Below are 13,397 nucleotides of genomic sequence, written 5' to 3'. Positions count from 1 at the left end.
TACTTATGATTTTCACATCATTGCCATCCTTTGGTAAATAAATTTTTCTTTCACTGTCAAATCCAATCAGACTAGGCCCTATATTCATAATTGGCAATATTTTAATTCCTACATCTTTACTTTCTCTTGGCGTTTCCAAATCACTGTGTGCGTTTTACATAAGAAAAGCAGCTGAATCTCTTTCCTCACTGATCTCTCAAGACTTAATGCATATTTAGGACTTCTTAAATAATAGCTCCATTGATTATCATCATATCCAACCTCTTCTCTTCTCATTCCCTCAGATAGGATAGGGAGCACCCCTTACGTTTCCATTTGATAGTTATTGCTGATAACTTCTTTAAAAAAATGTAGTCTAGTATTTAAACTTTTTCTAACTAAGTAGCCATTGTGACATGGCATATTCACTTGCTTCCCTTCATTTTTCTTGTTATTTATCCAGAAAATCTGACTGATTTCCTAATCTCCATGCCTTGGTTTATTTCAACAGATTGGTTATACTCTGTCTCTATAGCTATTATTACATGCATTTCATAAAAATAAAGGGGGCATCTGGTATTTGTCTTTACTGGAATTTATCAGGGCATATATGTGCATTTCAAGGTAAGAGTCTTTGTACACATAATCAGCTTTCCTGTTTCTAAGTGTAGTGCTGCCCCCAAAGAAGTCAATAGCAACATTCTCACAAATTACTACTCTGAACATCCTTTACTGGGGATGTGTTATTTCTAAGAATAGGTATCTTTTGAGGACACTTGTTTCTGGAGAAAGGGAATTTATTTATCTGAAGTTTTTCTCTGGAGATTTTCATAAAGTCCTTTATCAAGTCCAATAATTTGGGATAGAACTAAAGCAATATCACTCAAAATGTGTGGCCTGATTGCTTCATTTAAGGGTTGTTTCTAAATTTTTTATAAATCATTTAACTTCTTCATTAATCAGATAGTGACCAAGGTTTCAAAAAAATCTCTTATGCCCTGATCCTGGAAGCTGTGTTCTGCTGGCAGATCTCATGCAGAGCCCCAGTGATTTCAAGGAAACACTGCCCATGTTGAATACGTTGAAGGATCAGGGCCTCATTCTACTGAATCGTTATATCCAGTTCTTAAAATAGTCTTTCATTATAACAAAAGGGTCTTTATGAAAGAGAAAAATGAACACACACATACACAGGTAAATGCAACAAATACTAGTTATATCAAAAATGTGGAATGATACATAATCTCCAAATTCTAATGGGGGTTCTCTCTTACTATATCAATGACATGTCATTTAATAATATGAGAGGTAGTCTAGTTATCTTCACTATTCCCTCATTCCTATGACTCACAAGATGACTCTTTTGTATCATGAGGCAATTATGACCATATATATCATTTGCGTATTATAACGTTGCTGTCTGCTACTGAGACCTCACACTATAGGCTAATCCTGCTCCCAGTGGCTCCAGTATAAAGTACACCATTAGAGATGGTTTGAAAACACACACTCATAGCAATGCTTTATTTTCATGTAATTGCAAAATTGTATCTACGGAAAGTGCAGCTTGAGAAAACTAATTTTATATATATATATATATATTTCTTCACATAAATAAATATAAATAAAAATCCTTGGTCCTACCTTACTTTCTAGTCCATTTTCCCCTAAAATTTCTGGTTTTATTTTTCATGGCTTTTTCCTCATGATATTTTCCACTAACTCATTGGGGGGCGGGGGGATTTGTGTGTTGTTGTACTAATTGCAATTAACAAGTGAATGTTTCATATGGAAAGTGTGTGATAACTAAAATAACTTCACTGATTTGAATACTATAATTACCTTTCTAACATTACAAACATAGGATGCACGAATTCATATCTTAAGTATTTGCTGCATAATGTATTTCTCCTGACTATAAAATGATTTCTTTGATAAAGTTTTTTTAAAGCAATTAGAGCCTTAACTAATTGTCTTATTCTAATGGTTTTTAAGCGTGCAGATGACATCTCAAGTTTGCTATCTGATACTACACTGCTTGTGCATTTTTTTGGCAAGAAGGGAAAGGCTGAGCTAAACTTTGATGATTTTTATAGGTGAGCTTTGATTTTATACTTTCTATATAAACAAAGACCTCCGTATATGTTAGTAAATAATATATACATAATATATCTAGTTAAAGAAGGTAACTCTTTCTTTATAAGCATCTTTTTGTATCAGACATTTCTTTAACTTTATCTTTTCTGCTAAAAAGGTTTAAAACAAGGATGAAGAAAGTTTTAAGACAATACACAGAATTCAAAATTTGTTAGGTTGTTTTGGTTTGGTTTTAATAAAGGCCAAATAAACATTCCTCTATTATCATCAGATTTTGTAAGCTAATCAATTAGAGGAGGTCATTAGTTATGTATGTTGACTCAAAGAAATGCTGCACTATAGAAAGTACTGTTTGTGGTCCAGTAGGTCAGTGGTTCTCAAAGCCAGTCCGCCGCTTGTTCAGGGAAAGCCTCTGGCGCGCCGGATCGGTTTGTTTACCTGCTGCGGCCGCAGGTTCGGCCAATCGCGGCTCCCACTGGCCACAATTCGCCACTCCAGGCCAATGGGGGCTGCGGGAAGGGCAGCCAGCACATCCCTTGGCCCGTGCCACTTCCCGCAGCCCCCATTGGCCTGGAGCGCTGAACTGCGGCCAGTGGGAGCCGCGATCGCCGAACCTGCGGACGTGGCAGGTAAACAAACCGGTCCAGCCTGCCAGGGGCTTTCCCTGAGCAAGCGGCGGACCGGCTTTGAGAACCACTGCAGCAGGTGGTATTCTTGCCCCTACCCAATACTGAATTAATGCCCACTCCTGTGTACTCATGTACTCGGCTGTACTGGGCTGCAGGAGATGCAGCCCTTAAGTTTTTTTTCCCCTTCCCCTCTTCCTGCTTGTTACATTTTCTGTTTAGATCGTAACCTCTTTGGGTCAGAGATTTTGTCTTCACATCTATCTCTTCTGCTAGGGACATACAGTGGTTATCATTTAAAAGTAAAAAATTGCCAAAAGATACCATGCAGGTTTTCACAGATCCAGTTGCCTGCCCCCTTATGACCTCTCAGGAACTAGATTGCTGTGAGGGAATCCAACCATCTGGATACCTGGATATTTTAAGCTTCCCTGGGTCTTAGCGGGCTGAAGGACTGTTGCTTCTCTTGGTGTCTCTGGTACATTTCCTGAACATTGACTCTGTCTGTTACTGTTTGATGGAAATAGAGACCCTCAGTCCACCTGCCTAGGCCCCCAGGTGCAGTACTGACCCCCAAGATACTCCAGTAGCTTAAACACATGGCATAGGCACTGACTCCATATGGGCTGCAGGGCTCAAACACCCACCAAAAAAAAAAGAAGAGGGGTGCTCAGCACCCACAAGGCACCAGTAGGTGGCAAGAGCATGTACATGGCGCACAGTGAAACCAGAAGGCCGAAGGCACCCACCAGCAAAAACAGAAGTCAGCGCCTGTGCCTGACACACATGGGCTCCAGAATCCCACCAAGGGTGTGAGCCTTCAGGGTTACAGTTTAATTCTCTCTGGAAACATGGAGTAAGTATAGCATATAACACAGACAGGCAGACTTTGCGCACGTTCTAACACATTAATGTTCTTTATTTAATCAGACAAGAAATAATAAAACTTACACTCATTTCCTCTCACTCTAGCTCACCCTTTCCTTGGGGGACCATCTGTGTTCAGAGAAGCAGGGTCCCCATTCCTCCTGCCTCATCAGCTCCTTACAGCAGTTTACCACATCTTTAAGATGGTGAAAAATGGCCAGAGAGACAGAGAGCAAATAGATTATGTCCCGCCTGTTATAACTTGCCAGTCCTTCTGTCAGGTGACTCCTGAATCAGCCTCCACAGTTGATCCAAGACCCTTGCTGGGTGACTTCATTGTTTGGTGACCTCTCCCCTGATAAACTATTTCTCCTGGTAGGGATCCAGTTTTGTCTCTGGAGCAATTAAATTTTAGTGGCTGACCATCCAGATTTAACAGCCTTCAGTTGTCAGCCCTGTACCACTACCTTGTTGGAATTTCAGTCCAACATGGAGGTAGCAGGACAACAATGAAGGTGGTGAAGAACTCCATATGCCGAATGGAGCCTGTAGTCTGGTAAAGATACATACTCAGAGTTCACAGTCTCAGAGGGAATTAATAAATTGTACAGACAGATTCCCCAAATTGTTGCAACAGGTACCATAATTACTGTATTACCTATTATGAGTGTAGGTGAAAACTGATTCTAATGGTGGCACTTAAAAGAACATTACTAAGTATAGTTGTGCCACAAAAAATTGCACCATTGATCAAATTAAGAAAAAAATATGTTTCTGCCAGATTCAAACAAGTGGAAAGTTTGGCTTCTGCTTCTTCACCAGTACTACCAGTGCTTACTTTTTATATGGTTATCCCTTATCTGCCTAAAAAGGGATTTTGTTAGGTTTAATTACTGAGTTTGTGAAGTGCTTTGAGATCTTTGGATGAAAGGAGTTGTAGAAGTGCAAAGTACTTTTTGTTCCATATGTATTATATTTGTGCTTTAGATTTATGGATAACCTACAAACCGAAGTTCTAGAAATAGAATTCCTTTCCTATTCTAATGGGATGAATACCATCAGCGAGGAAGACTTTGCTCATATTCTTTTGAGATATACAAATGTGGAAAATACATCAAGTTACCTGGAAAATGTACGTTGCAGGATCCCTGAAGAAAAGGTAGGTGCTCAGATACTACAGTGATGCGCAGCAGATAAAACCTCAAAATCCTAAGGATGAATCCTAGGGCAGGATTTCACTACCCACCAGATCGGCGGGTAGTGATCGATCTATCGGGGATGATTTATCGCGTCTCATCGAGATGCAATAAATCGATCCCCGAACGCACTCCCCGTCGACTCCGGAACTCCAGCTTGCAAGAGGCGGAAGCGGTTGACGCACCGCCGACCTCACAGCCAGGTAAGTCGACCTAAGATACACCAACTTCAGCTATGCTATTCGCGTAGCTGAAGTTGCATATCTTAGGTCAACCCCACCAGTGTAGACCAGGGCCTACTTCCATTGAAGTCAATGGGAGTTTTGTCATTGACTTCAGTGGCACCAAGATTTCACCTTAAGTATCTTTGATGATCTACTTTGCATCTTCTGTTTTACAAAATCCATACTGAATGACACAGTATTTAATTTGTTAAATGTGTAGAGTTAAAAAACAAGGAACCATGACGGGGGAATTATCTAGTAATTTTTTTTGAGGTGTTTAAAGACAGTGGCTTAAGACTATATTAAACCTTCAGTTTAAACAACAATATGCTAGTGCTGTAAGGAAATGAAATTTCCTAATATTGAGGATTTTCAGCTTTAGTGAAAAATCACATTTTTTCTGACTTTTTCTCTCTGCTACCATCTGACCTTTTCAAAAACAATATTGACACTCTTTATCTAGTTCTATAATAGTCTTAATAGTGGGTCATTTGTAGATAGCCATTGATGAGTGAGTGTTTCTTATCAGTGGCTGAAGAGATATTTTCAAAGAATTTGTGAACTAAGAACAATAAAGAACATTAGGTAGTTAATCCTTCATTATTTAGCAACAAATGTGTTGTCAGTAGTGTATCTGAGCAATAGATAAATCTAATGGTAGCTGAATGCATCAGTGCAAATCAATAGAGCTTGTGTTACAAGTACCCCTTAGAGCATGGGATGTTTTGGATATATTTCTTCTACTTGTGTTTATAGAAGGATCAGGTTAATATGTCCTTGCAAACAGTCTGACTTTGTTTAAAATGGCTATACATTTTGATAGTATTGACAGTTCCGCTTGTGGAACTAAAAGCAGTAAGTATGCTTTGGGAATTACCTTAATTTGTTAGTCTGAAAAAACAAACCATTAAAATATCATAAAATAGCTAGGGCATTTAAAAATTAAAGTTAACACAAAATGCTGAATGTAAAACAAGTTATATTTATAACAGGTAAGCACACAAAAATGAATGTTATTATAGTTTATGTGAGACACAGCAATGCTCTGGGTGAGATGTCACAACCCATACTCAGCTGTACAAGGAAGTAAGGTTACTCACCTGTTACTCTTCCCACTCTCACTCTTATTCCCTCGGGTGGAAAGCCTGAGGAGCCCTTGCTCTGCACACTCACCCGCTTGCCAGCCAGAGTAGCTGACTTGGTACATGGCACAGGAGGAGCAATCTGCTTGATAAAAAGGGGTGAAGAAATTCACTCTCTAGATCAAGGGGGAGCAGAGAAGAAATTCTTACTTTCCAAGAAACAGTTTATTCTCTGGTCTGCTTCCAGGGCAATGCAGCTACTCACTGCCCCTTTCTCGGGGTACAAACTAGTCCTTTGTGGGCCCCGTTCCAAATATGAGCCACTATTTGAAAGCCCTTGCAATGCAATAGAAATGGATTTTGCTTCAGTATGTTATTGTTTTTTCTGCTGTGTGGCAGCCAGATGTATTTTGTTGTTGAAGTCAAACCTTATGTATATGGGTGAAGACTTGTTTGGAAAAACAGAAGTTTGTTGTTAAAATTCTTTATTTTATTTTTAATAGCCACAATAATATATATAGCACAAAGGTAGTGGAAAATAATGGCACACAATCATGGATATAGAGATACACATGTATTTAACTGTATAAGGTGATAGTTTAGTTTAAAAGAAAAGATCTGTATTTGTATTGATTTATACATAAGAAATACTCTTTGAAGTTCAGTATCTCACTTCTCGAATGTCAGTTTTGGGTGGGAAAAGTCTTTAACTCAGTAGGTTCCCTTCCTTCTCTTGGCTGTGCTCTGTAACAGAACCATGAGCCCGGGAAACTACCTTGTCAGCCCACATGTCCCCGATAAGTTTTCTTTTCTGGCTAGTAAACTCTATCATCCAAATGAGAACTTACTCACATGTTAGTTCTAGGTCTTCCCTGTCCCTTCATATAATTCCCATAATTCTAAAAACAATATGCTGGGCTACATCTCAGTTTTCTACAGTTACATACTAGTGATTCTGAAAATATGCACTCGTGACTGCAGCTAAAGTAACTCCTTAGAATAGGGCTCATAGATATTCTGCAGACTTTCGAAAATGGGCCTTAGGAGTCTAAGTCATTAGGTCCTTTAAAAAATTTTAACCTTTATGACTGATGTCTTATTTAGCATTATAATATTAGGTCTTCACTATTGCAAAAACAGAATGTTTGATTATTATAAAAGTCTCCAACAGTAAAGCAAAACGAAGAACTCAGTTTTCAAAGAAATGGCTCCAGACTGTTACGCTGCTATATTCACACGGTTAGTCTTTTTGTGACTTTCTATATGCAGAAGCCCATAAGACAATGTGATGATCTTTTGGCTGACTGCACTCATGTTGACACATTTGGCTGGCATGCTGCCTGCTCACAAGATGTTCTACTTTTGCTAACTAGTGCCAAATACTGAGTCATTTAGACTGGCATTTTAATTACACTACAAATAGCAGCAGTTAAAGGAAGTTCGTCTTTTTAAGTGCCACATTCATGTCACAATCCACTTTGTTTGCTAAAAATACAATCTGCCCAGTGAATTGAAAATGTTTGCCTTCACTTTTACCTGGAAACTAAATAGGAACCTGGGAAATCCATTTAGATCATTTCACATGTCAAAATATATTCAGAATTAGATTATTACTCTTTTATAGATGGTCAGTTTTACAAAAAAATTATTTTAGAAACGGAAAAAGATATCCAACTCTGTATGTCCAGGACCCCTCCCTTTTTTAGTTTAGTTTAATTTTTTCCTTTGTCTCTCTCTCTTTCTCCTTCCCCTCTTCCAGCTTTAAGGTGAGCTGTTGTAGCAAATATTGTGGGCCTGCTCTTGAGAGATACTGAGCATCTGGAACTGCAGTTGATTTCAGTGAAAGTTGTATTGTGCAGAGATCACACTATTTATTTTTATCGGCATTAATGCAAAAATTGTGGAGTACATGCACTTTACATGATCCTGGCCACACAGGGAGAATGACAAGATGTGAGAGATGCAGTTTAAATACACCACAACTGTATTAACTCATCATTCCTTCCTTAATCATTTCCACTTACATTTGGGGAGATCTGTTGTTAGCCCTCCCTGGTCCCAGCCCATTGCTGGGACCTTCCCTTCCATAAGTGGGTTAAGGGACTGGGAAAAAGGGGTTGTCTCCCATCTGTGCCACATGCAGGACCCCCTTTCTCAGCTTCCTTGTGGATGCCTTCCCTTAAACTGGATTTGGAAATGGAGTTTTCAGAGAACCAGGCCTCCTACAGAATGAGTACTTGCACTGGGCACCCGTCACCTGTTAAGTTGTGACAGCTTGAACCATACCTCCTTACCTACCCTGCCAGGGCCCTGACCTGCTGTGGGAAAGATGAGAAAATCCACCCCACCTTGGCCAGTCTGTCAGTGAGGGGAAAATTCCTTCCCAGCTCCAAAAAAGGTGACTAGAGCAATGTCCACAGTGGACCATAATACTTGGTATACTCTGATCCCATAGATGGGAGGGTAGGTGCTGCTGCTATGACATGAAAGAGGGCTTTGCCAAGAGAGAACAGAATATAAATACCCTCCCACCCTCAAATGTGCATGGTCCAGAGGGTCACCTGAGTCCTTTTCGTCTGCTTCTGACTCAGGTGATACTTTTCCTCCCCTCCCCTCTTTCCCCCTTCTTTGGCCACAACTCCTTTTATTCCCAATGGCCAGATAAAATCCCTCTACATTCAAGGTTGTGGGGAGTACACTGGGATGATGGTGAGTGCCTTCTTCAGTCAAATCACATAAACCACTTTACCCTGAATATCAACTCCTACAAGGCAACAGTTTTCATGGCAGCTCAGAAGGTTGAAGCTGCAAAATGTACTGTGCATAGACCAATGGTTCTCTTAACCTTTTCCATACCAGGACATCCTCATTTAGACAGGGCTCCCTCCCATTTAGCAATATGGGAAGGGCAGGTTAGTCATTCACCTCCACTAGTTTGAGCTCGCTATAGCAAATCAGTTCCAGGCTCCACAATTTTAGCCAGAACTTCATGAGAAATTCCAGAGTTTCTAAATCAGCATAAACTTCAAATGTTTTCAGTCCACTCATGGGCATTTTTAGTTGCAGTGAAGATCAAATCTATCATAATTGTACATATTTATAATTAATTCTAGCTACTAATAACTCAGAAGCATGTTATGCAAAGTTCAGTGATATTTTAATTCATGATTTGACTTGACAAATACAGTTATCTTTTCTTTCATTTAAAACCAAACAAAATCCAACTTCAGTATAGCAGAAGACCTGAAAAATAATTCTCAGTGAGGTTGCACAGTAGCTAGATTGTAATTTTATTGCATTTTACTATTGGGGCTTAATCCATTTGAAAGTCTCTGTGATCTCTTTTCAGAGTAACAGCCATGTTAGTCTGTATTCGCAAAAAGAAAAGGAGTACTTGTGGCACCTTAGAGACTAACCAATTTATTTGAGCATAAGCTTTCGTGAGCTACATCTCACTTCATCGAATGCATACTGTGGAAAGTGTAGAAGATCTTTTTATATACACACAAAGCATGAAAAAGTACCTCCTCCCACCCCACTCTCCTGCTGCTAATAGCTTATCTAAAGTGATCACTCTCCTTACAATGTGTATGATAATCAAGTTGGGCCATTTCCAGCACAAATCCAGGTTTTCTCACTCCCCCCCCACCCCACACACACACACAAACCCACTCTCCTGCTGATCTCTTTGGGTGTTTAAACCTCAGTGACTTTCAGATGATATTGCCTCGTGAGACTGAGCCATTCAGCGGAATGGTTGGACTATTGCTGAAGCCAAAATAAAAAAGCAAAATGCAGCATTGCAGCCACAAGTTGGGAAATTTATAGGAGTCAGAGAAATCATTGCAGTTCTGAGCAGTTCTCATAACGTGTGTAACAGTCATGTACAGCTGTGGTTGGAGAGAGGGTTCAGCTCAGCAATTTATCCTCTATTGTTTTGGGATGTACAGATTTGTCTTTTTATGAGCTTTGGCCATGGTTGATGTGTGGATGAGTTTGTTCATTTGTTGTGGGTAAGAAAATTAGGAAAGAAGTCAAAACACTTTCTCCTTTGTCAACCCTGTCATTGTGATTTTGGTTTGTTAAATGGTTCGCTACTTTATTCCTGACGAGGGCCAGGGAGTGAGATTTGACCTCTTATCTCACCATCAACATTAATATTATCCTTTGAGAATCTGGATGGATGGGGCTATCTGAATACAAAGTGTACTGTATGCATGTTTAATAAATTTAGCCTGACCACAGTCATGCTGAAAACTAATACACTACGAGTTTGTGACTCGTCCAGGAGGTACACAGGAAGTCTGAGAGAGAACCAGGAATAGCACCTAGTTTCCTGATTCCAATGCCAGTTTCACTAGGATTGCTTTCATGTGCAAGGGACCGTCTGGGCTTAATGTGTTGCAAGAATGGGCTGGTAAAGGCCAGAGGATGATATAAACTGCTTTCCCAGGTAAATCTAAAACATGAATAGAACTGGGGAAGTAAAACTGTTGCCCACTGTGGATAAAATCACCCACATATATGTAGATGTCCTGAACCCATCCAACATGATAACTTACATCATAGAATATCAGGATAGGAAGGGACCTCAGGAGGTCATCTAGTCCAACACCTTGCTCAAAGCAGGAGCTATTCCCAATTTTTGGCCTAGATCCCTAAATGCCCCCCTCAAGGATTGAGCTCACAAACCTGGGGTTAGCAGGCCAGTGCTCAAACCACTGAGCTGTCCCTCCCCCTGGCTAGGCAAAAGCCAAGACATTATTCTTAGGAAGGGTCATTGTGGCATGCTAATGAGATGTTTCACACTCCATCCCCTTCAGTTTCAAATGACCTCTCCATCTGTAGAGAAGGAACCAGAGGAGGGTGAGAGAGAGATGAAGGCTTGCACCAGAAGCTAAGCTAAGTAGGTAGGCACTTTCTATTATTTGTGGGCCTGCTAAGGTCTGCCAGAGTGAGCTCTATTGTTGCAAATATGATGATTTTCATAAAGTCAAACTGTTTTCAGGTATTTCTAGGACATGTTAACCTGATCTTTCTATAAATACAAATAGAAGAAATATATACAAAACATCCACTGACACCATTTCCCAGCTCCCCTGGCCTTTCCTCTCCTTGACTTGCCTATAAGACATCTCAAATTATTATTATTTGTATTACCATGGCATTTAGGAACCATAGTTATGGACCAGGACCCTATTGTGCCAGGCACTATACAAACACAGAACAAAAAGATGATCCTTGCCTCACAGAGCTTACAATTTAAGTATAAGACTAGAAACAGATGGACATAGATGGATAAACAGGGGAGTACAGGAACTCCTCACTTAATGTTGTAGTTATGTTCCTGAAAAATGTGACTTTAAGCAAAACGATGTTAAGCGAATCCAATTTCTCCATAAGACTTAATGTAAATGAGGGGGTTAGGTTCCAGGGAAATTTTTTTCACCACACAAAAAACTATATTATACACACACACACACACACACACACAGAGAGAGAGCACAAGTTTTAAACAATTTAATACTGGTACACAGTGATGATGATTGTGAAGCTTGGTTGAGGTGGAGGAGGGAGGACAGACAGAGACACACACCCTGTGTGTGTTTGAGAGATAGAGATGCACATTTCCCCTTTAAGTATGAAGAGTGGGGTCAGAAGTACTGTGCCTTGTTAATTAGATCAGCAAGCTGAGACCCAACCCAGCTGCTGCCTAAGGCAGCAGCTCCCTCCCTCAGTGTGTCCCCCCTGCTCTATGGAAGATGGGGTAAGCAGAGTGCAGGAGCAGGGGGGAGGGCGACACCCTGACATTAGCCCCCCTCATCTTCCCCTGCCCCCCACACAGCAAGCAGGAGTTTCCAGGAGCAGCTCCAAGGCAGAGGGCAGGAGCAGCACATGGCAGTGGGGGGAGGGGGACAGCTGAACTGCCGGCAATTGATAGCCTGCGGAGCAGCTGCTGCACAGGGAACTTAGGGGAGCAGGGAGCTGATAGGGGGGCTGCCGGTCCACCCTGGTTCCAAGCCCCCACCAGCTACCTGCAATGGGCTGCTCTTCCTGCAAGCAGTGGACAAAGCAGGCAGCTGCCAAATGACATTAGAAGGGAGCATTGCACAACTTTAAACGAGCCTATTCCTAATTGTCAGCAATGTAACAACGAAACAACATTAACCAGGATGACTTTAAGTGAGGAGTTCCTGTACAAGGAAAGCGGGGTGACAATATTGCTCAGCATGATAGGCAGTGGCATAGCAGGCATCAAGTGTTTTGTAGGCATCACAGCTAAGGAGCATTTTAGAGGAAGATAATGAGAGAGCTTTGCAGACGTGTATGGGAAGGAACAGCATGGGATAAAGCAAGAAGGTGCTTGTTTGAAAATTTAAAACGTGTGATGGAGGCTGATATATGGGCTGACTGAAGGTGGAAGCTGACCCCTCAATAGTAAATGAAAGTTTATAGGATAGTATGGGGATAAGGGCCTTGAAAGTGAAGACAAGAAAGTTACATTTGATGCAATAGAGAAGGTTGAGCCAGTGAAGGGATGCAAAGAGAGGGGTAACATAGTCAAAGTGATGGGCTAGGAAAATGGTCTCAGTATTCTGAATGGAAATGAGTAGGAAAAGATTGTGTTTGTTGAGGCTAGAGAAAAGGATGTTGCAGTAATCAAGATGCACGATCACGCAAGTGTGGATAAGTTTTAGCTGTGTGGATGGATAGGAAAGGCTGTATTGTAGAGATGTGATGCAGAAAGAACTTGCAAGATTTAGACATGGACTGGATTTGAAGACCTAGAGGGAGGTCTGAGTCAAACAGAGTTACAGGCCTGAATGACAGGTAGGATAATGGTTTTTCCACAGTGATTGAGAGAGGAAGTAACAGGGAGGGTTTTGGAGGGAAGATTAAGAAATCTGTTTTAGACATATTGAGCTTGAACTGACAGCTAGACATCCATGAACAGATGTTAGAGAAACAGGCCAAGATTTTAGTTTGCACAGCCACACACAGGTCTGGAGTAAAGAGGTACATCTGTGAATCATCAGCATGGAGATGGTAGTAGAATTTGTATTTGCAGTTGAGATTACCCAGTGATAAGGTATAGAGGGAGAAGAGAAGGGGAGCAAGGACAGAACCCTGTGGAGCCCCTAGAGAAAGCTGGAGGGCAGATGAGGAAAATTCTCCAAAGGACACACTGAAGGAGTGAGTAGAGAGGTAGAGGAGAACTAGGAGAGGACAATCATGGAAGTGAAGAGAGGACAAGACCTCAAGGAGAAGAGCATGATCAACAGTGGGGAAGGCATCTGAAAGGTCAGTGAGCATGAGGCTGGAGTA

General features: G+C 40.9%; 1 protein-coding gene across 8 annotated transcripts in view; it reads left to right on the top strand.

Annotated features, from left to right (window-relative positions):
* The window catches only part of MICU3 (mitochondrial calcium uptake family member 3), a 149,307-nt gene that overhangs the window by 113,825 nt on the left and 22,085 nt on the right, over positions 1-13,397 (top strand). For all 8 annotated transcript variants that reach the window (XM_073341941.1, XM_073341937.1, XM_073341940.1 and 5 more), the window contains 2 exons: positions 1,975-2,075; positions 4,557-4,728. In XM_073341941.1, the coding sequence (XP_073198042.1) occupies positions 1,975-2,075; positions 4,557-4,728 (273 nt within the window). The remainder of the gene's footprint in view (positions 1-1,974; positions 2,076-4,556; positions 4,729-13,397) is intronic.

Source organism: Lepidochelys kempii, chromosome 4 (assembly GCF_965140265.1).
Source record: "Lepidochelys kempii isolate rLepKem1 chromosome 4, rLepKem1.hap2, whole genome shotgun sequence".
In the NCBI taxonomy this organism is placed as follows: Eukaryota; Metazoa; Chordata; order Testudines; family Cheloniidae; genus Lepidochelys; species Lepidochelys kempii.
Note: the sequence above shows the minus strand (reverse complement) of the source record. Positions and strands in the feature narration are given on the sequence as shown.